The following is a 24975-nucleotide window of genomic DNA, read 5'->3' on the forward strand; positions in this document are numbered from 1 at the left end:
TTAGTATAATATTATCACTCAGAATTAAGATCGACTTGACCTATGGTCAACATTATGACATTGATTAGATTCGATAACAGCGATACTTATTTATCTATCAATAATTAATATCAATCCTAGTCCGATGTAACCAAATACATCCAATCTTATCTACTTGGTCAATGCCTTGGATAAGACATCACACCCTAAATGTGTAAGTAGATCATATTGTAGATTGCCTAATCAGTAAAAATTCAATGCATTGATCTAATCTTAAGACTCGCTCTTTTGAACATATAATTACAATTGTAATCCACTATGAACTAGTCACTATAATTGTAACTATCCATATGTTTATGATTTTATGAATGTTTGTATTAATTGAATAAACATGTAATAAAACAAGTGAACAATATGATTTCTACTTTTATTGATAAGAAAACGTGTTACATAAGAAAACCCAACATTTCTATATATATAAATATTATTTGCTATTTATCATGGATGTAATTACCTTCAGGATATTACCCCTGATCTTTGCGATCGAGTTAAGTTACACAACAATGGAGTTCTTTTTTTATTTTTTTTTGATGAATTTAACATTCAAGAAGAGATTAATAGTATTCTTAGTAAAAGGTGAGGGCACTACACTTTTATTATCATACAATTCTTGTCTCACCTTATCCTACATACGTCTAGAAGAAGATTTTAATTGATATAATGTTCACTGATCTTAAATATGATATTTATACCAAATTACCTAATTTTTGTGAAGTGATCATTGAGCATGTAGAAAATTTTGTGCTCCTTCCCATATACCAGATTATATGATTTTAATTTATTTATTTATTTTATGGGTTATAGAGACAAATATTAGTGATTATCACCCAAACACGAGGGCATGGTGTATGAAAATGCAAACTAGATTGTAGTTTTTCCCAGAAATAAACAAACATAGCTAGATTTTCGTTTAAAAGTTTTCAAGTTTTTTGGAGTTGCATTGTTATACGTATTCTGAAGATACATTTCATTAAAGAAATACATTACATTACATTGGAGGCTGAATCAACAAAATGAAATAACACTTTTAAAGGTTGACAGGTTGATATAAATCAGTATTCTAATGAATATTCCCTTAGATTGTAATTTAGTTCATTTTTGTTTCAAATAATTTAAAAAGTTTGTTTATGGGGTATTCCTGATTTGTAGGGGAACTATTTCTGCATTGCTAGAAAATTTAAGGATTAGAGCCTTCATTCTAGCTATTGTTGTTGATTTGCAGAGTTCTTTCTAAAGAAGGTTCTTTAGTAATCGAGAAAAATGAAGTATTAGTCTCTATCGATGTAAATATTGGTCATGTGATGCTTGGTCATGGAAATTCACAAGAAAAGTTATTATTGATTTCAACCTTGCAGCTGCTAAACAAGTTTGCCCTATATTTTTAACTCTTTTTGCTTGTTTACATGCATATGCATTTGGTGTTTTTTATTTTTTTTTAATCTCATTTCTCCCCTTCTGTTTGGAATTTGGATTTTTAAACAAAAAAAATGAATTTCAAATCCCAAGGAAACCTTTGCACGCTTGCAATACCTATTGGGAAGCCTACGCCCCATAGAAATTGTCTACCTGAGCATCTTGTATAATAATATAGGTTTTAATAATGTCGAGCATCTTTTCACTATGCTAGCTTCTTTGGTTCAGAGCTAGTTTAAAACAAGAAGGGATTTAGATAGAAGACTCGAGAGACCTTCGCTTGAGCTAATTCTCGATTTCTAGTGGAGGCTACAAAGATTAAGATACTAAGTTTTGGACTTGAGTGTAATTTGATATTTGAATATAGAGAGGTTGATTTCTTTGATAACATGTTGTATGGTGACAACTACTCTCAAGAACCCATCATCTTGTGCATCGTTCTATTCCTATCGTTATGTTAATAGTAAGAGTATGCTTGCTTACAAAGGAAGTAAGTGAGTTCCCAAGCTCTCATTCATCCGACGCTTGTGTTGACCAGAAATTTGGTCAACAACACTGAATTGAATATACGACAATGATAAATGATAAAGAACTGAACTTAAGATAAACGACATAATAATTTTATAGTGGTTCGGCCCCAAGGGTAGGTAATGACCTACGTCCACTGACACTTTTATTAATTACAAAGATCTCAGACTTAAGATCAGAAGAACAAGATTCAACTGAGTTTCTTAAGCCTGAGAGAGAATATAGTTTGGTATAGTTTATGTATGTAAAGTGTGCATGAAAAGTAATGACGGTGAGAGATCTTTATTTATAGAGTCCCTTAGTGGGTCATGGGTCTTACAAGTATGAAATGGGCCCTACAAGCATAATGTGGTTTGTTACAACTGAATATGTTATAAAATAATATGGAAAATACATTCAAATTACAGTTACATAAATATCTCATGAAATCCGGGGCCATTTTGGTTGTTTGAACTGTACTTAGAAGTATCCCTCGACCAGGTCCTCTTCGAGCAGCTTATGTAATCGGCTTGTCTTCAACCAACAAGGTTCCAAGTAAGGATCCTTAATCTTCTTATTTGATTATGATGAGGGTAACTTCTTATCCTCTAGTCGATTATAATCGACTAGGGTAATTAGAATTAATGCTTAGTATTGCCACGTGTCATTTCATTGTGCCACATCACCACGTCCATTTTTGGGTTAAACACCTTGCATCGTGTGTTATCTAATACCTTTGTGTTTCTACATTTGAATCTCAAAGTTTTTAGTGTGTTCCAAGGGATCTCCTCTGCCATCATAAGTTGCTAGCATCGGCATCCTGAAGTTGTCAGATAGTTGCACGCTAGCGATGATGGGGAGAAAGGGCTCGCCTTTCTGGGGTTCAGTATAAGCTCGCCATTCTTGACCTCGTCCATCTCCCTAATCGCTATTCTCATTTCTTCAATATAGGAAACGACTAGGTCATTAGGAATTGTGGTTCCTTGGCCATCGACGACCTGTGGTCGCCTATGGGGGTCCCATCACTTTTCCCTTCGGGCGTTCAGATGGTCTCGGGCGTTCTCTTTCTAGCTGTTCAGATGCTCACGTAAGTTGCGGTCATTCCTTGGTCTTATTCTCATTCCAAGGCGGGTGAAGACATTATTAGCATTAGCACTGTCAGCCTCCTCGTCTCGCCTACGAGAATGGTCACGGAGTGAGCGACTAACTAAACCCCCACCCTGAGCTTGGGATGGCCGCTGATATCCTTGGTTTGGATCTGTCCGAGTTTGGGACCTCTCAGGATTTGCAGTGCCTCTTGAGTTCACCCTTAAGCCTGATTGGCGAGCAGATGACTGTTCCACCCCATCTCCGTTCATGGGATGGGGTCATCCAGACGAGGCTTGGCGATCCTTTGCTGTCATGCGAAGTGCTGCTTCAAAGGTGAAGGTCGCTTCCTTTGGATGTTGTTCCATGTCCCACCGTTGAGTAGCCATCTTAATTGTCGTTGTGGTGTTCTCTGCACACAGCTGTGCCATTTCTTCCATTAGGGCATCGACATCCTTGTGAACGGCTTTAGGCTCTTGTAGGACATGGTCGACATTTCCCTCTACTAGGTTCACACGAGGCTCTTCCTCCATGTTTCTTGGAGAAGATGGAATTGGTGGGGTCATAGGGCTATTTTCTTTGGTTGGAAATCGTCTAGGTGCCATGACCAGCGAGGGTACATGCAACTCTTGGTGGTAGGTGAGGGGATTCAACTCAGAGATTCACACTTTCAATGAAAGCACTGAAATGTTGACTGATTTTATTTTGTCAACTTACACGGAGTAATAAATGAAGAGTTGTTTTGTGTGTAAAATCATAAGTGGGATATTTTTTGTGAATAATGAACCAAAGACAGAGAAATAAATGTAAGAGACACAGGTTTATAGAGGTTCAGTCCTAAAAAGATGTCCTACATCCACTTTAGCCAGTTATATTTATGATGAACTTTGAGCCAGCAAGAATAGTTACATTGAGTTTTGATTGTGTTCTTGAGGTAGTTATAGCAATGGAGAGTGAATGCTCTATTGGGAAAACTTATACAGGATCTTTATTTATTTTCATGTAGATCTAATATTAAACAAATTAATATGAGATAGCCTAAAACATGTTTCTAAAATTGAATTCAAAGAGAAACAATGAATAGAATACTTACAGTATACGTAGTGGAATGAAAGAGTCCTTCCTTCAGTTTCTCTAACTCTTGTATCCTCTCTGTCGCAGAGTATTATCAAGAAACTGAACCGATCTTCTATTTTCTTCACAATCTTCCAATGTATCCTTAGAATCACCTAGACTAGTGTGGGAAATTCTCAACACATGAGATAGATATAGAGAGAAGAAGAGAAAATAACAAAGAGGCTTAGAACAAGACTTGTGTTTAGAGAAAATATAAAACTATCAGAAAACCAGTGATTAAACTTATGTTTTGACTTCTCTCTAAGTACTCATTTTATAGACTCAATTAGGTCATTTAATTTAATTAAAAATCAATAAAATAATAGCCATTTTAAAGCCCTAGGTTGAAATTATCATGAGCTTTAGGCCCGTGAAATTTCCCAATTGATTATAAGCCCATTGGACTTAAAATCAAGGCATGTATTATTTTCTATTGATTTAATTAATTAAATAATTATTTAAATCATTTATCAAATTGATTATTTATAATTTGAACCTTGATTTAAACTTATTTATTAATTTATGTACCAATTTATTTTAATTAATAAATCTGCCATAATTTCTCTTTTCTTCTCAAAATTACACAACTCTGTGAAACTATCCAAAATTGACCTGGTCAACTTTGATAGTTCTAATTGTTGATTAAATCAATTAATTGAGACTATCTAGATTATTTTATCCAAGGTACAATGGGGACCATGGGCCTATGAAATCAAGCTCCAATAAGTTATCATAAATCTAACAAATAAACTTACTAACTTATTAATTCCTCGTGACTCCACTATAGACTCAGAATTGCACTCTTGACTTCATAGAACGCTCTATAATAAATATAGATACGCTATTAATTATCCATTGTTACAACCATAATTGTCACTCAATCCTCTATAGACAGTCTACAATGAGATATGACTAAAATACTATTTTACCCCTCATTGTATTTTATCCTTAAAACACTTAGTTCCTTGTAAATGATATTTCAGTAAACTAATTTAATTACTGAAATGAGATCTCTATCATTTAACACCTTGAACCAAACTAAAAGGAAACCATCATTTCACTTCTTCATCAGAAGCTATAGATGTTCATATTTATGATTAACACTCCCACTCAATTATACTACTGAGTTCCCAAGATGTAAGTATGGGCTAGTCCGTAGGGTAAGCTGGTAACGAACAAGTCAAAGAACTCAAATAATACAATCAGTTAGAATACTAACCACTCAGAATTGATATTGAATTGACCTATGGTCAACTATATGATATGACTAGAATATATAATAACAGTATGTTTACTTATCTTATCAACTGTCAATATCGGTCCAGTCCGATGTAACAAATACATCCGATCTTATCTACTTTGCTAATGTTTTGGAAAGAACATAACACTGTAATGTGTAAGTAGATTGGCAAGTCAGTGTAAATCCTGTGCACTAACTAATCTTAGGACTAACTTATTTTGAACATATAATCATATTTATATTCCACTGTGATTATGTCACTATAAATAAGATTAGCTATAAGCTCGGGATTTAATAGAAGTTTATATTAATCAAATAATCATGAAAATAAAACATGTGAGCAAAGTGATTGACCAAGTCAAAAAATGATTTCTATTATTTTATTGATAGTAAAATGAGATTACAAAGAATTTGGATTTTAATTAGGGCATAAAACCCCAACATACTCTCTAGAGGGTGAACAATTTTTGTTCGACTCCCTTTTACATTATAATTTGCAATATTTATAGCTACGAGATGGGAAGAGCTGACGGTGGCAAGTTGTTTCCCAATCAGACTAATTCTTTAGACATGTGGAGGAGTTCTAGATTTCTGTACTCATCAAATATGGCAACCTAGCGTGTCCTTTGCGTGAAGAGGTTGGTTCCACATTTTTGCTAAATGAGGTTTTGGTGGTGAGAGCCACCAGCGAGTGGTGAGGGCCAATAACGAGTGGTGAGGGTCACTAGCGATTGGCAATGGCCATTGACAATGAAGGATTGACAATGAGCCTCTCAGCCATGCGACCGACGACGTCCTTGAGTCATTCACGCGGGGTTCGAAGCGGCAAAAAGCCAATTGGCTTGTGTGATTGGTGAGGTGGACTCTTTTTGATGAAATATGTTTTTGCCTAAGTGTTGTGGGAGTGATGAGGGTCACTCTCCTGGTAAACGATAGAGATCGCGTTGTTTTGCCACTTCACCACTTATTTTGACATGTCACCAACTACGGGGCTACCATGTGGCAATATCAAAATTAGGTATAATAATTACCATTACCATTACTATTCTATTTTTATTTTGTAACCACATGCCACTTAAAAGATGTAGATATATTATCAATAGTGAAAGAAAATATTTGAAATGAGTAAAAAATGCTAAAATATATAATATTTAAATATTGTTATATTACTTTATAATATAATATAATATTTTAGATTAAATAAATGTGACAGAGAGTGTCACATGTTGTAACATACAAATAAGAGTTACAACATTTTGTATAGTGTGTAATACAAATGTGTAACATATTTGAGAGTTACAATTTCAATAACAAATTTGCAACTTCTAAATATTACCCATTATTGTGTAAATTTTTTGTTACATAATTTTGAGTAGAATTTCTCAAAGTCATAAGTGAAATGGCTGTTGGAGACTTGGTTTTAACCCCAATAATTTGTTTGGGGTTACAAAATCAATTGGGAGTGATTTGGAACCGTTTGGAAAAAATAGCACAAAGTTGTGTGTTGAAAAAGGCCAGTGGTCGCAGCCAGGGGCATTGGTGGTCGCGACCTGGGTGACAGAGAGCTACGGCTGCGGCTAGAAATGCTCGTGGCCGCAGCGAAGAGGGCTGGCTGCCAATTTTCAGTTTTTTCCAATTTTCTTGAACAACTCTAACAACTCAAACAACTCACAAATCTCTTTTTTAATTCCATAAACATCCAATTAATCATTGGTAACAGTCGTGGGGGTTGGTGGAATTTGAAATTCAAAGGGTATCTCAAAACTTTATAAATATGAGCCTATTGCTCACTTGTAAAACACAATTTTTCTATCTATTAGAACACTTGGCTAAAAAAAACCTAGAAGCTTGATAATTCGACAGAGCTTTTTGCAAATTGTGAGAGTTCATTTAGTGTTTGAGTTAGGGGAAATAAGTTTTTGGACAAATATTGTAAACTTTGTTCAAGTTGGTGACCCTCAATGCTCTTCACTTTGGTTGTGTGAGTGAGAGTTTCTTGTTTATTGTTCTTGCTCTTATTTTTCTGCTATTGCTTTTCTTTTTTTCTTATTTACTTGTATTTCTTGTTTAAAGTTGTAATATTTTTATTTCTTTTATTTCAAACACTATTTGCTTTATTTGTATTTTTTTGTTTAGACTTGTAATTTTCTATTATCTTCTTTTATTTTTTTTTATTCTATTTGTAATTTTCAATCCTAGTGTTGTAATATTATTTAATAAATAATTATTTATTTATATATTTTGCTTAGAGTTTTTTACTATTTTTATTCCGGCAATATATTTTTTTCTAAAAAAAATGTAATATACAGTGTAATGTAAAAATTATGAGTTAGAATAAAAAAATTTATATTTTAGTTTGGTATTTTAAAGAATAACTGAGAGAATCATGTCAGTGAGGGCATTTATGGTTCGTAGATACTCAAAATTTACATTAAACAAGGGGCAGGATAGGAAAATAATATATTCCTTTCAAAATAGATTTAAAATTGAAATAATAATAAAAAAAAAGTAGCCGCTTAATCTCTCTCTATTTATACTATTGCATCGCAGTAATGTGATTGGAAACACTAAATATTCAAATTTCAAAATTCAAAAGTCGAGAGAGAGAGAGAAATCGACTCGACGACCTCAAAACGAAACCAGATGAAGGCTTTTTACAGGCAGAGGAAGAAGAAAGCCACGGCCAACTCCAAAACAAAGCCACCTTCCTCCTCATCCTTCTCTCCCAAGACACCTCGAGCCGCCTCCCTCGGCTCCGATGTCTCCCAGGCCCCTGCCTCTGTTAACCTTCAAGGTACTATTATTACTATTAAACTCATAGGCCACTTCCCATTATATTATTAGGGTTAGGGTTAGCGGTAGGGTTTGGTACCAGTTGATTTGATCTGATTCATTTATTATTTTGGTTGGATAAATAGATGATTATGATAAGGATGAAGAGGTGTTAAGGCAATTCGACCTGGACATTGCGTACGGACCATGCTCAGGAATGAGCAGGATGGCTCGGTGGGAGCGTGCCTCCCGTCTTGGATTGAATCCACCTAAAGAAGTTGAGCAACTTCTCAACTCTCCCAATGTTCGCCCTCAATGCTTATGGGACTCTCGCATTTAGAATCAACTTACTTTTTTCGTTTTGCTATCTAATGCTGGACGACTGAATGTGATCTAAACCAAACTTAACCCGTTGTTATTTTTTTTCTCCCTTTTGGTTTGAGTTTGGATGTCAAATATTATGTAAGAACTAAGAACTACGAAATGCTTCAGCCTCTGAGGCAGAGCCCGATGCTTTAAAAGGATGTTTCTATTTGTGGTTTCACTTTTATGAATCTAGTTTTTGGATAATTAGTTGCCATGGTCCATGACTGGTGAAGATATATATTATTTTCTTATTAATTTATCATCATAGTCGATTTTCTTTAACCAATATATGTGCATATAAGAAATATTCAAGTAGACAATGAAATTAAATTTTCAATACCATTATATGGTCAGGGTCACATTGATATATTCTTTTTTGTTACTTCTTGCTCTGGATAGTTCTGCAATTGAATCTTGTGCTGCCATTCTTGAGTGTTGGCTTTCCTTTTTTTTGAGATGGCATATGGTTGAGCAAAGTCAAGTCAATTGGAGGAAAGGAAACTGTCATTCATGTACAAGCAATACATAGTCTGTGTATACCAAGATCCTGTTAAATTTACTGTATTTATCACCTAACATAAGTGTTGATGGAGCAAAAATTAGTGATTAGTTTTTCTAATTATCTATCTTATGGAGGACTCTGCTTTCCATTTTCATCTATGGAAAATTGATGGAACGTTTAGGTCCATCACTTTTGCAGTCATTAGCTATGCAACTGCACTGCACATATATCACAAGTCATGTCTGAGAATTGGCTTGGCTGATCTTTTTTTTTTTTTTTTTTTGAGATGAGTTACAGGAAAGGAAAACAGGTCTCAAGACCCCAAACGGGCTGTGTCTTCCGCTAGAACCAGAGAAGCCAGCTGAGGGACACTACCAATCCAGCTGCTAGTTTCTTGATGCAACATTCCATATCTGGCTATCATATGCGCCACATTGTTCGTCGATCTGGGGGCAAATCGGACAGAGAGTATTCTCTGGTCTTCAGACTCCCTCTTTATACTTGACACCAGCAAGTCCATGTCTCCACTATCATCCGGAGGTCTGTTTAGCATGCCCACCGCAAGGCTGCAGTTCGACTCAATCCGACCACCCTTAATGTTGAGCTTCATGGAAAGTTTGATGCCCTGTTGTATAGCCAGCAGCTCTGCCACAAGGGGGTCATAACCGTTTTTAACAAAAGTACAGCTGGAAGCTATTACCTCACCCAGGCTGTTTCTGATCACTACCCCACTGCAGCAATGCCCTTGGTTCTTATTCACAGCCGCATCAACGTTGATCTTGATCTCCCCCTCGGCAGGGGCAGTCCAATACTTAGGTGCCGCTTTAGTTTTGACTGCACGGGCAGCTTGGCTTTGGACAAACTCCTCAAGGTAGTTGGCCGACCAGTCCACAATCGCTATGGCCTCCGGGCTCCATTTCCTGAAAGCCTCGTTATTGCGGCAATACCAGCACTGCCAAGCCAAAGTGATAAAGAAGCCAAATTTGTCTATAGGTAGTTGAGTTGCAATTCTAGACAGGAAAGAGATTGGATCCTCGAGATTCCTTCTTTTAGCGATTTTGCTGAAACCCGCTACCTTCCAGACCTGTCTAATCCTGGGACAGTGCCAAATTGCATGGTACCAGTCCTCTCTTTGGTTATGGTCTCCACACCTGCCGCACCCCTGATCGTTCCAGAGTTTCCTGCAAAACAGAACACTGTTAGTGGGAAGCCACTTGTTGCTTAGCTTCCAAAGGAATTGCTTGATTTTTGGGGGGACTCTCAAACTCCAAGCTTTTCTCCACCAGCTTTCAGTTTCTTTCATGTCTGAGCCTTCCGCCCTTTCTTTCTCCCGAATTGCAATTTGGTAGCCGCTGCGCACCGAGTAATCGCCATTGTGGTTGTAATGCCATATTCTCTTGTCACTGGAATTCAGATGTCCTGGAACTATGCTCAGAATGCAGTCCGCATCTTCCTTGATAAAGATATTTCTGATGAAGTTCTCGTCCCACTCCCCATTGGCTTTCCTCAGATCGATCACTCTTCTCCCTGAAGGCAGGACAGGATTTTCCAGGAAAGTGAACTTTGACGGCCTTGGAAGCCATTTGTCCTCCATGATTCTAACCTCTTCTCCCGAGCCGATGCGCCAACGCGATCCCGCTTCGATAATTCTCCTCCCCCAAAGAAGACTCCGCCAAATGTAGGAGGGGGCAGAACCCAGCTTTGCTTGCAGAAAGTTACACTCACTGTGGTAGCTAAATCTTAGAACTTTGGACACCAAGGATTCAGGGAATCTCTCTAGTCTCCAACACTGTTTAGCAAGTATTGCTTGATTAAAGAGCTCCATGTCTTTGAACCCAAGGCCTCCTCTGCCCTTTCTTTTACACAGCTCTTCCCACTTGCACCAATGGATTTTCCTTTTTTTCTCTGTCGATCCCCACCAGAATTTGGCAGCGATACTATGTATGCTGTTAATCAAGTTCAGAGGGAGTCTAAAGCAGCTCATAGCATAAGTCGGCATAGCCTGCACCACTGCCTTTATCAGGACTTCCTTCCCCGCTGCCGAGAACAAGGATCTTTTCCAGCCCTTTATCTTATTCCAAATTCGGTCTTTGATTGGTTTGAAGGTTTCCCGTTTTGATCTACCAACCAGCCCCGGAATACCCAGATACTTCTCAAAGTGCTCCGTGATCTTGACCTCGAAGATCTCTGCTATCTCTCTCTTTGTGTCGTCATCAACTTTGCTTCCAAAACACACTTCAGACTTGCTGAAATTAACCATCTGTCCCGAAGCTGTAGTGTATCGATGTAGGATGTCTTTCAGGGCTCTACTCCCGTTCCCATCCGCCTTGAGAAACATGATGCTGGTCGTCTGCAAAAAACAGATGGGAGACCTTCACCCCTCTCCTGCCAAAACAGATACCCTCAATGAGATTATTCTGTTCAGCTTCCACGATCAAGCCCGAGAGAGCTTCCGCACATAGCACAAAGATGAAAGGGGAGAGGGGATCTCCTTGGCGCAGGCCACGCTCTGGAATAACATTACCTCTGACTTCCCTGTTCAACAGGAAGGAAAAGGAGACAGAGGTGATGCAGCCCATGATTTTCTTCACCCAATCTTCATGATAGCCTATCTTCAACATGAGGCGCTCCACAAATCTCCATTCAATTCTATCGTAAGCCTTGGACATGTCCAGCTTTAAGGCCATTTTCTTTCCGTTTCCGAATCGGTCCTTCCTCATGCAATGCAGCCCTTCGTAACCGATAATTGCATTGTCGTGTATCATTCTTCCCGTCACGAAGGCACTCTGGGAATTCGAGACAGCCACCGCTAGGGAGCTTTTCATGCGGTTCACCAGACATTTCGAAATGATTTTGTATATAACCTTGCAAAGACTTATAGGCCGATACTCTTCCACCTTCTGAGCTTTTGAAACCTTCGGGATTAGCGTAATCAAAGTTTCATTAAGTTGATGGAGAGGGATATTCTCATTTAAAACTTTCAGGCACACGCTAACCACGTCACCCCGAATCGAGTTCCAGAATTTTTGGAAGAACAGGGCAGGGAGACCATCGATTCCCGGGGCTTTGATGGGGTTCATATCCTTAATCGCCGCAAACACGTCCTCTTCAGAGAAGAGGCCCAGAAGGTCCACATTCATGGCCTCCGAGATTTTTGGCTGAATCCCTCTCAGAGCATCATCAATAATATCGTTAGAGGGATTAGTAGTTTTGAACAAGGTCTGGAAATACTTGACCACAATATTCTCGACTTCCTCTGCTTCACTTTTAAGGATACCATCGCTGTTGAGCAGACCTCCAATTCTATTCTTCTTTTTCCTCAGAGAAGCTTTATGATGGAAATAGCGGGAGTTACGGTCTCCACACTTTAGCCAAACCGCTCTACTTCTCTGTCTCCAATAGACTTCTTTCTTCTCCAACAGACAATTCAGCAATTTCTCTTCCGTCTTAAGCCGATGCCAGTTAGCGGGATCCATAGAGAGGGATAGGTCTTTAATTCTTTGGTTAGCTTCGTCAATACTAGCATTCATCTTTTTCCTCATCTCATGGTTCCAACGCCTCAACTTCTTCTTACACTCCTCTGTCTTTGTAATGAATCTGGTCGGGCTGTTACACGCAACACCATTATTCCACTTGTCTTCGATAATTCGTTTGCACTCAGCCTCTTCACACCAGGCCTCCTCGAAGTGGAAACGGGATCGGATAGCTTCTCTGGTCTCCAAGCGAGACCTGATCTCACCAAAGACCGAGACAATGGCCTTATGGTCGGACCCCATCCAATCAAGGTACTGGATTCTAAAATCCTTGAACGTTTCCTTCCATTCTACATTGGCCAGAAAACGATCCAGTTTTTCCATAATGAAGTTGGTCTTCTGACCGTTACACCAGGAGAAGACTTTTTCATGTTTCGTAATGTCCTCCAAGGCACAAAAATCCAGGGCTCTCTAGAACCTGTTCATAGCTTCACCATTCCGGGAGTTCCCTCCATGCTTCTCCTCCAGAGACAGGATTTCATTAAAATCACCTCCTATAATCCACGGCCCATGGACAGAGTCGGCAATACGGCACAGAAGATCCCAGGAATGTGAGCGCTCTCCAGCGACTGGATTCCCATACATTCCAGTAAAATGAAAGCCCCCCTCCTCTTCTTTAATAATCAGAGTGTCAATATGAGATTTCGAAAAGCTACGTATATTGACCTTCAGGGATTGATTCCACATCAGCAACAAACCTCCACTCAGCCCTGTTCTATCAACTGAGAAGAAATTATCGAACCCGCATCTGACAGTGACACTATCTGCTTGATTCCTAGTGAGTTTGCTTTCCATAATGAACACTACGTCCGGCCTTAGACAATCGCAATGGGATTTTAGAATGTTGAATGTACAAGGGTTCCCCAACCCCTGTACATTCCAGCAGAGAAGTTTCATTGGGATCGGCGGCCTTGCTCCACAAGGCTCGCCGTTTCGTATTCAGTGATAGGGGCCAAGGAATCCTCCGAAGTAGGAAACCTCTCCCCCAATGTGGCCTCTTCTCCTTCTATCGTCAGCCGCTTTCCTTCACCATTTGCCTCCGTTTTCGCAGTTGATTTGGTTCCACCTGCCCACTTGGCTTTGGCTCGAGCCTCTTCCTTAATCGACCTCTTCTTCTTTCCTTTCCCTTGAATCTGGCCAGCCTGTAAACTGGATCTTCCAATATCGAAATTTCCTGGGTCCAGCAGATGGGTAGACAGGGGAGTGGTTTCGAACTCATCCTCCTTCTTTTTTCCGACTTCTTGCTTCTTACGAATTCTCCCCTGCCACTCATCGAACCCCTCTGGCTCTCCTCTTCTCTTTTTGCTCTTTTCCTCCTTCACGTCTCGTTCCTTGATTGTTATTTGTCCACTATCTATTCTGTTGATTCTTTTCCACCCCTTTCTTTGACTTTTTTCCTTTTCCATCTCAGTAGGCGGCACGTGGCCTCTCAATTTTTCACGTGTCACAGCCTTTCTTTGATTTGGGCCTGCCGAAACGCCATCCCGCGTCCTGGGGGAACTCAGGCCCAGCCCACTCGATGACTCCTTGATGACTTCCTGATCAAGATAGACCAGCTCCGAGGCCCCTGTCCCTACCGCCACCTGTCCCTCCTTCTGTCTAATCAGTCGATCTCCACATATGGCTCCTGAACCATTCGCTTGTCCCTTAGACAGGTCTTCCAAAGCTTCCGAATTAGTTTTCCCGCCTATATTCCTAACTATCCAGTGGTCCAAAGCATGAACCGCCGGCTGTGGCTGAGGGGTCTCTTTCCCCGAGGAAAAATGAGGCGCTCCATGCACGGCTGTCCCAGACGCTTCCCTAACGGCAACCTCTCCCCCTAGGGCTTTCTCTTTTTGCAATGCTCCTCCGGCCACCAATGAATCCGTTCTCCCTTCACCATCGACACGTTTTTGATTCTCTTCGTTGCTAAAGCAGTTCTTACGCTCGTCATTAGTGTTTAGCCAACTTCCATACAGGGGCACCAGTCCTCCATTCAGTTCTTGAACCCTTACTTGTTCATTACTACACGAATTTTTGTGGTGACCCCACCGACCACAGGTGAAACAGAGAAGAGGCAGGTAGTCGAATTTGAACTGCACCCAGTGTTTCCCTCCATCTACTGTAATGTATCTCCCAACAAAGGCTTCCTTATCTATGCGATATTTAATCTTCACTCTCACCTCCTGCTTCATCATGAGCGTCCGGGGGTCATCCCATTTAATATCCAGCACCGTCCCCGCCATACTCCCCAGCTTACTGATGTTGTTTCTTGTCAATGCCTTCGGATGGATACCTGTCATTCTGACCCAGCAGTCAAAATGTTCCAGGCGAGCCTCCTTCCACAAGCCAGAGGCTGGCCAAGGCTCAACAAGCAGTATGCCCCCTTTAAAAGACCAAGGAGACCTGCTTATGATCCTTTTTTTCAGACGTTCCTCCTCAAAAGTAAAGCCCACAAATGAGCTTCCTTCTCCTTGTTCCAACACTGTCACCGTCCATCCCACCGTAGTCTCCCAGATTCTTCCGAAAACAGTTCGTAGGAAGCTCTCCTTACATTTCCTCCGTGCTATCACTCTCCCGACCACTGACATCTTTCCCATAAGGTCCCCTGGATCAATAGTTTCCCACATATCCTCATTATCCTCGACCGACAATGAAACAGTTTTTCTAAGAATATCCTCTAGGTCCATCTGTGACTCCTCTTGTGTCTCCATCTGAAAAGAGAACCTGTGGAAACCTTCGAATGCCAATAAGAAAAAAAGTCAAAAACTGACCACCCAGAGAGAATAGTCACGAGGGACCACCATGGCTTGGCTGATCTTAATCCAGTGTGGATTTATGACCACATATTGGCAGAGTCTTGGTGGGTCAACATGTTTCCACCAAAACTCAGAGTGCACATTTCAGTACTCAAGTATCAACATCCTTTTACAGCTGAATGTTTCATCCCTTCGGAGTCTGAACTTCAAAATAAAACCTCATCCAATCTCTTCCCCATAATCAACATCAGCCCCTGAACTTGCAGGATACAGGACAGAGTTGAATTTGTGACCAAGTGGAAGCCCTACTCCCACCTCCATTGAAGCAGGGCCCTTTATCTCCAAAACTCTTCAAGAAGGAAAACCTTCAACAAGCCTGTCAACTGTCCTTTCTGGTGAAGCTGCAAACCAACTCGCTCCAAGTTTTGTTTTACCTTAATCTGTACTCTTGAATTTTAGAATACAAAACAGTGTTCTCCAAAAAGCCAGCTTTCACCAGGCTGTTGACATCGCTATCTCCACCACGAAGTGAGCTCTCCCAAATACAACAAATACACAAGGCTGGATTTGACTCTGACAACACTAGTTTGTGCTTTCTAAGTTGATTTCATTCTTGAGCCAGTTCCGAAGGCCTCTCCTCTTGATTGAAGACAGTTTTAAGGTTTACAAGATACACGGTGGGGAGTATTTAGTATTAGATCATAAAAAGGTTGAGTGTCTTATTTTCTTCTTAAGACATTGATGTGAGTACACATCAAACATTTAATATAGCAATCTTCTCGACAAAACTATGAGCATCTTGATAGGTGTAGAAATATGTAGTGATGTGTTGCGCATAAAGAGGAGCATACTATGGAAAAACAAAACAAAAGAAAGATATTGGAAGTGATGCATGTGAGGGGTTGGATTCTTAGAGAGATAAAATTAGAGAATAGATATCATGTGGACATTTGGCAACTATAGAGTCTGTAGCCTATAGGTTGGCCTACAATTCAAAGAAATTAGGAAATGAGAGAGAGAGAGAGAGAGAGAGAGAGAGAGAGAGAGAGAGAGAGAGAGAGAGACTCTGTATAACAAGCACATTACCATTCGCTTGAGATTTTAGCCTTGTGAAAAGTAAAATTCCAATTATAATTTTTTTCCCCTTTTCTAAAGCCTATTCTACTTGATGAATTATAGCAAGAAAGGAATCAGTTCTAAGTAAAGAAGACAAGTCGTTTGTTGAAATTTTAGATTTTGTTTCTTTTATTTCAATCCTGGATCATCAAATCTGGCAGTTCCTCATCTTGCAATAATTTCTTCGAAGTTTAAATTGCTTTTACTTTGACTTGAGGTTAGTACTTATCATGCCCTAATTAATTCATTGCTCTACTAGTCTCTGTTGCTCTCTCGTGTTTGACTTTCTTCCGAAAAGTAATGGGCTTTTTTATTATATTGATGTCTACTACTTGAACAGAGTTTGATAAAACTCTAGTGTATGTTTCAACTGTCATGAAAAGTCCATTAGGGGGATAAGGAAATTTACACTTCATTTTTTTTTAAATTTTTAATATTTTGTTTGAACCTCTCTTGATGAGTGATATTTTGGATCTTTATTTTATCTTACATGTTATTTCAATATTTGGTTTGAAACTTCCTAGTTCATGGAACTAAAATTCTATTATTTAATGGAATTCTCCTTTCATTCCCCATCTATTGAAATATTCATTCCATTCCTACAATAAACCTGATAATAAGATACTCATTATTATTCCATTCATTTACTATTTCTATCACCATTTTAATTTCATTCTACTATATCAAAGACAACCTAATTTCTTGTGAAAAACTTAGCGAATTGAAGTTGAGGATCCATTTCGCAATCTAAGATTCTAATGCTACAACGGACGTTGTTTTAAGTTAGGTGGCAGACATTTTTCTATTAAATAGAAGCAAAATTTACTCAGAGAAGAGATATTTTAACATGTACCATCCAACCATTCCACGAAGACAAACGTGCAATCTACACAGTCATCGACAAGATACACAAAACCTCAAAATAATATAAGTGTAAGATTTGTCTTAATAAAAAATCTATACGAAATTGTAATGATTATTGACAGTCACAACTATACATGTCAAACTTTTATAGAATCTGATTTATATAAGTCTATATGTATATTTCATATGCCTCAAAATAACATACAATAAAAAACATAAATACATACATAGAATTAATTTTTTTCATAAAGACACGTAAATACAACAATAGAACCATTAAAATACTTACGAGAAGCGTATTAGAATAATGACTATACCATTTGGATTTCCTAATATTTTGTCCTTGTTGAATGTTAGGTATTGCAAGGAATCCAAGCTGCTTTGAAACAAGACCAAAGTCTTCCAAGTCTTACTCTAAAACAACTAAGAGAGAGAGAAAACAAAGAGAGAGTATGCGGCTATGTATAGAATACTAGTAGTGAATTTTTACCTTTGTCAAATTCATCTGACCTAATGCATTCTATAACACTAGTATATATAGACAATTACCTAGGACATAAAATATATTTTAGTTTCTCATTTTAATTTAATTATTTAATAATTATAATTAATTAAATACTTGTCAAAATTAACCAATTTAATTTTGACATTTACTTAATTCATTGTATTAATATTAATACAAATTTATCAATATTAACAAAAATGTCCCAATTGGCTATAATACTCTCTTTTTGAGGCTTTACAATAAAATCCTCAAAGTTTCTTCTATTTATTCTCTCACAAAATATCAATTAATAATTTAACGTTATTTATTTCCATTCACTACTACAAAACTGAGTTTTCTCGACACCCAACAATGACAGTCAACTCTTTTGCATGTCGTAATTGCTTAGCACGACTCTACGCTGACAGTTAAAAACTGTACGCATAAAAACCAACCCCGATAGTTAATAACGGTCAAAGTTGCTTTTCACTGGTGTTATTGACTCCAACACCGACAATTAATTCAAGACCAATGTCGAAAATTAATAAAAATCCAATACCGACAATTATAAAATGTCGCTGAAATTCAAATAAAAAAATTAATTTAATAAATATCCTTAATATATAAAATAATATTAATTTGTAATTTGTAATACTAAATGTATTTTAATTAAAATAATTTATCCAACTTTTTAATAATATTTAATATTAGTTATTAATAAATAATTTATTATATTATATTTTGAGTTAAGCATAATTTATTTAAAGGTATAAAACATAATTATTTTTTCACAAAAAATTATCAACAATATTTATATATTTAAATGATGAATGAACTACCCTAGAAATAAATGATGAATGAAACCTTGTTTCTTTATTGATTAAAAAATAAATATGTGCTTTAAAAAAAACCAAATAAATAATTTTTGCATTATCCCAATATTTTAACCTAATTTTCCCTCATCGTCTCCCTGCCTCTCTACGTACACTCTGCATCCTCCCTCTTTCACTGGTATCACTACATCAAACACCACATTCCATAATAAATGAATATAATACTATTAAAAAGTATTATTATATCTTTGGTTAAAGAAGCGGTAAAAAAAAACAAAGGCAAAAAAAATAAGAAACAAAAAAAGGCAGCATACTTTTGAGAAAGCCCGCTAAATTCTAGAACTCATTTTTAGAATAACATATTCAACAAGAAAGAAAAATAAAAATAACAATACTCAGTCTCTCTTTCTCCGACGATCAAGTAGGCATCCCTCTTAGCTCTTCCTATATTTTGTTGTAATCGTTTCTCTCAACTTTGGCAACCACCTTTTCCCTATGTGAATTGCTTTCCCTTTTTCGGTAAGTAAATCTCTCATTGTTTTGTATTTAGTCAATGTTAGGGTTTTTTTTCTTTCCTAAATTAACATTTTAATTAAAGTCAATATCTATTTTTATCCAATATATGGCTGATATTTGTTTTTTGGTCTTGTGCAGTTGAGATTTACCATTTTTTTTTAGTTTGCGTTTGGTGATGGGGCTAATTTTGAGGTAGCTATTCTGCTTGTTTTTTTCCGTCTTTCTCATCTATTCATCATCTTCTCAAATGATAGGTTCATTCTTATAACCATTATCCACTTGTATATGCTAATGCATATATATATATATATAATATACATGGATAACTTAACTGTATATATCTCTGTTTTCTTTTGATTGATTTTTAGTCATTTCATTTCAGCTCCATTTTTTACCTTGCTTTAAAATTCTTTTTGTTCTTCTAGACAGTATATCACTTTTCTTTTTTCAGGTTGATGATTAGAAGTTTATGGTTTGTTGGGAAAAGAACAATGACAAGAAGCAGAGAGATTGAGCCATGTTATGGTATGTGCTTCTTTGGCAATGAAAGGGACATATGTTTCATCTCTATTAGCAGCAAATGTAACAAGATAATTTATCTCCTATTTTTCTTTTATTTAGAGGAATTTTTGTACTGCTGCAATTCTGAAATCTATTCCATTGATTATTTTTCTTTCTTTCTTAGTGGCTACTGTTTCACTGTTTAGCTAGTAGATGTTGATCGTAACTCAAGTTTTTTTGGTTCATTTTAGTTGTCCACTTTCAAAATATTATATAATCTATAGTAAAGCAATAAAATCACTGATATGTCTCATGTGTCTAACATTTAAACATGACTATTAAGATTATGATACCTTCTATTATTTTGATTATGTCTCATATATTTTACTGGCTAGCTAAGATTAGGACACCTTATATTGTTTGGATTATGTCTCATATATTTCACATATTTCTAGGATATCTTTGTTATGTTATTGCTGTATATGAAGTTTTTTATTTTCATCCATTACTACGGCATGGGTAGTGTTGTGTGTTGGAATATATTAAGGGAATTTGGATATATATATATATATATATATTGAATGAATCTTGATGGTTTGTGTTTCGTTTCTAGTGGGAGGAGTTAGAAGGTTTTGTTGTTGTGAAATGATTTACTGTTGCGTAGATTAATGTAATCCTTGTCTTGGTCCTTTGTTCAAACTAAATTAGTTTCTCTGGGGTCTTTAAATAATTCTTACACTTATATTTCATTTTTGAATAACTTTGACTCTCGTTAAGAAATGTAAACCAAACGACATTTTTACCATTTTCTTGCTTTTGTAGAATAATTTATTTAAGTTTTCCATTTAAATTTTTTATATATTACCATGATAAGGAAATGCGTTGAGTCTTATTTGCTTAAACTTACTATTTATATTTATATAATTATACAATAATTAATGATAATGGATTTGGTTTTTAGTTTCTCTTGGATATGGTTCTCTGTTTTATTTTTTTACATATAAATTTTGTTATTTAAATGTTAATTGTTATACGAAACTACAACTTGCTTTTGGTTAGTAAATTTCTAAAATTCTTTGACACTTCTATATATTTTATATTCACTACTAATGTGAGTAACATAATTCAAAATAAGCAATAGCATAATACAGAATGATGATCATTAGGTTGCAACTAATGATCAAAAGATGATAAATCTAGTTATTACTGTTGATTTTGGAAGACAAAAGGTGAGTCATGGTGAGCTCAGATTTTTTAACACTAGTCCATGTTTTAGTTTAACAATTATGTTGTAAATTGTAATGAAAATGAAGAAGAGAAACTAAAATTATTTTAATTTTATTGCTGTATTTTCTTAGCAGAGTTGCGAGGTTTCTACCCTTTACTAGAGTGGTATATCTGACTCCCACTTTTCTCTTAGATTACAAGGGTTTTATTTATCTTTGTTTGTCTGGTAAATTGAGAATTGTTTAGTTTTGTCCGAGTGGATCACAGTGGTGGTGGTGAGAATTTACTAGTAGCCTTGCTTTGGAATTTTAATATCATTTTTTAAGTTTAAATGCTAAATGCTTTGAATATTAGAACAAATTACGTTGTGTCTACATGGTACACAGCGATAACTTCTCTCTCGATTTCAGGAATTGCTCGATGCTTTACTTTTGGCAGAAGTAGGAGCATAGTTCTCCGTGATCCTAACATCCAACCACAGTTAGACTTATCCATGGAACAATATATGAAAATAGATGAGCAGACTACTGTAAACCACTTCCACGAGAAGCTTCTCAAGCTTAAGGATATGATGAAAACCAAGGTATAATGGTTAGAAAAAGTTGAAAATAGACAACAATACTCTACATTTTTCCCACACTTATTTAATTATTTTTATATTTATGTTCAAAACTCATTTCTTATTAGTTATTTTGGAATATAGTTTTGATTTCATGTAGAATGTTAAATTTATGCAAGAGTTGGCGAGTGATGTTGCACACTAAGTTCATGATGCCAAATTTTCACTAGAACTTGTGTTTTTGAGATCTTTTGTGAAGTTGTACTATTTTTTTCATCTTTTTTTTCATACTTTTACACACTTTTATTTGAGGGGATACATTCATTTTCTTTTACTCATGATATATGTGAATGCCAAAAATTGGACATGATCCTGAGAGGGCCACAATCAACACTCGAAAGAAAAGTTGAGGCTTTCCCCTAGTGACCTCGGGCACGTCAAGCAACCTCATGTCTCACCCCACACGAGAATTGCCCGTCTTGCCCCATGCGAGGTTGTGACCCCTGGCGCATCTCGCCCCACCTCGCCCAGATGAAGGTCCAAAAGGCCACGTTTTGGCGTGCGTCGCCTAGCACGCCCACCAACGGCCTCGCGCCTCAGGTGCGTGCTGTAGCCTCTCGTGCACAACCGCGCCTCGTGCCACTGGCCCTCGGTAGCCCGCCTCGCGAGACACCAGCGCCGCTCACCAGCACACCAGCGCACTAGCGCCTCGCGCCACTGGCCCTCGGCAGCTCGCCTCGCGAGACACCAGCGCCTTTGGTCCGCGCCTCGTGCACCAGCGCACTAGCGCCTCGCGCCACTGGCCCTCAGCAGCCTGCCTCGCAAGACACCAGCGCCTCACGCCATTGGCCCTCGGAAGCTCGCCTTGCGAGACACCAGCGCCTCGCGCACCAGCGCCTCGCGCACCAGCGCCTCATGCCATTGGCCCTCGGCAGCCTGCCTCGCGAGGCATAACCTCGCACACAGTCCTTCCCCTCGTGACAGGCACCTCAAGGCTCTAGCCTCCCATGCCTTTTGGGATCGCATCTCCCATGATGACCTATAAGGGCTTTAACACTTAAAGTTTAAGATAGTAGGATGCATTATGAGTATAAGAAAACCCAAATGACTCAAAAGAGATCATACAGATACGAAGTACAAACAGAGGTACGACCCTGAATGCCCCAGGTGTCTGACCCTGAACACCACGCTAGACAAGTAGTGGTCGTACGAATAGGGTACCTGATGTGGTCTTTCCTAGCCAAACCTCTGACGTTCGTACTAAACAAGGGGTGGAGGTAGATCCAAGTACTAAAGTTGAGGCGCTCCAACAAACCCTTTGCATGTACTAAAACTGACCACCACACTCTTGGCACCACTGCCACCTATAAACTGCATATGCAGGGTCATGTCCCCAGGGACCATAGTTTACAAAGAGTCATTAGTACTCTACTATAAATATGATCTCCCTTCATCTGGAGAGGGAGAGAGAGATTTTGGGAGAATTTTGTAACCACACATTGTTAATAGGAATAGACACTATACATTTTTCATTTTGAAATTTCAACATTTACATTTTGTGTTCTGGAAATCATAAGAAAGTTTTCTTGAAATTCATTTGATTTGAATCTACTTCTTTTACAACTCGTGAAGTTCTTGATCTAACATAGTTGACGAGTTCTTACCGTCAACAGTTTGTCGCCGTCTGTGGGAAGGATAAGTGCCAAGCCACTATTCTTCCATTGATTCCGGTAGAGAAAGATGCCAAGACGCTCTAAGCGATTGAGAGAACCACGGGAGGTTGAGGTCCACCTCAATGGAGTTCAGCTGAAGGCCTCCATGAAGAATCCTCCGCCACTCAAAAATGTGAATGCACCAAAGGAGCCTAGGGTTCTTGAAGATGAAAGGGAGGCCTCGTCCCCAACTGTCCCACCTGATGAGAACCGTCCAAGATTAGCGACTGCTCCTGTGAGAGATACCGGAGAGTTCCCACCCCCAAAGCCGCCACAGGTGCTGAACTCCGGCCGGCAAGATCCGAGTCCATCGACGCGCAAGCATGAAAAGAATCCTCGAGTCCATTCCATAAGCTCGAGCTCTAGGTCTCAATGTTACGAAGAGGAGATACGCGAATTACACTGGAAGAACCAAATGCTAGAAACCACCTTAGAGAATATGCAAGAGGTGTTGAATGGCCTGCTACAGGGGAAATCAAGCATGTCTCTTCCTAGGCAAAAAGAGAAACGCCAAGAGGGGGCCGAAACCACAGTCCCAGTGGATGATGGGAGAACTTAACTCTCCACTAGTAATACCCCTCGGACGAAGCAGCGTGAACGTCCCAGACAATGAGCAAAAGAACAACATTGACCCTCGTAATGAATTCGAAGTCACTTCAAGGAAAACACCCTCAGACTTAAGGGAAGAGCTCAACAAGAAAAGGATGAACAAGAGGACTACACCTCCTATGGCTCCCTAGGAAGACAAGGGGAAGGGAAAGGATAACCTGTCCACTTTGAGATACTCCTTGAAAAAAAGGAGACAAGACCTAGACACAGAAATGAGGAGCCTTCGAAGCAAGATAATCACCGCGTTTGGAGGGCAAGCTGTCGACGACGAGTTCGATTACGAATCACCCTTCATTAAGGAAATCCAAGCCGTCTGGCTTCTGGCCAACTTCAAAGAGCTTGACATGACCCCTTTATGAAGGAAATACGAATCCCAAATACCATCTGAACGCATTCAATGACCTAATAAAATTAAGAGGAGTTAGTAGTAGGGCTAGATGCCACTGCTTTGTTGTCACGTTAAAGGGACCTGCGTACAAATGGTTCAAAAGACTCCGACCAGGGTCCATCAGGTCTTGGCAATAATTTTCTAATGAATTTCTCCAACAACATCACATCATGCATGATTACACGATGCCAGGCACCAGCCTCCCTAATGTGAAACAAGGAGAAAATGAGAGTCTAAAGAGCTATATCCACAGGTTTAATATGGAGGCAGCCAAAGTAGGAAGCTTGACCCGTGGAGAATTAAAAATGGCCATTACGGCCGGAGTACACCCGGGTAGTAAGCTGTGGGATAACATGCTTAGGAGGGAGGTCACTGACTTGGACGATTTCTACGAACGGGTACAAAAATATATTCGTGTCGAAGATGGTCACGAGAACCTTAAGGCCGGAAAAAGCAGGTCCCCTCCAAAACCCTCAATCTGGGAAGGTCTAAGTAGCGCAAAGAAGAAGATGGTCTACGAAGGGTCGAGAGATGATCGGCCTCGAAAGCCCCAATGCATTGATGAGCGCAAACATGCCCCCTACACCTTTTATACTGACCTGACACACGCTAGGGAGCATATCTTCGTCACAAATGAAAATCAGGTCTCCCTTTCAGGAGGCCCCCGCCAATGAAAAAAGACCGATAAAAAAGAGACCCTAGTAAATATTGTCAGTATCATAAAGATATTGGCCACACCACCGCAGAATGCACTCATTTGAAGATAGAAATCGAAGAGCTTATACGCAGGGGACACTTGGCCAAATACGTCTGCAAAGAAAACCAAAGATCGGAAGGAGTATCCTCACCACAGG

At 38.5% G+C, this 24975-nt stretch overlaps 1 protein-coding gene and 1 long non-coding RNA gene across 2 annotated transcripts; both read left to right on the forward strand.

Moving 5' to 3' along the window:
• Window positions 1-7942: 7942 nt before the first annotated feature.
• On the forward strand, window positions 7943-8753 carry LOC133818821 (uncharacterized). The gene is made up of 2 exons (XM_062251893.1): window positions 7943-8195; window positions 8320-8753. The coding sequence occupies exons 1-2, from the start codon at window positions 8045-8047 to the stop codon at window positions 8511-8513; spliced, it is 345 nt and encodes a 114-aa protein (XP_062107877.1). The 5' UTR covers window positions 7943-8044; the 3' UTR covers window positions 8514-8753.
• A 9885-nt stretch (window positions 8754-18638) lies between these two features.
• Window positions 18639-22068, forward strand: LOC133816460 (uncharacterized). The gene is made up of 4 exons (XR_009885261.1): window positions 18639-19128; window positions 19264-19317; window positions 19577-19650; window positions 21264-22068. It is a non-coding gene; the product is annotated as an uncharacterized LOC133816460 (long non-coding RNA).
• Window positions 22069-24975: the final 2907 nt, after the last annotated feature.

The sequence above is a fragment of the Humulus lupulus genome, chromosome 2 (genome assembly GCF_963169125.1).
Source record: "Humulus lupulus chromosome 2, drHumLupu1.1, whole genome shotgun sequence".
NCBI lineage: Eukaryota > Viridiplantae > Streptophyta > Magnoliopsida > Rosales > Cannabaceae > Humulus > Humulus lupulus.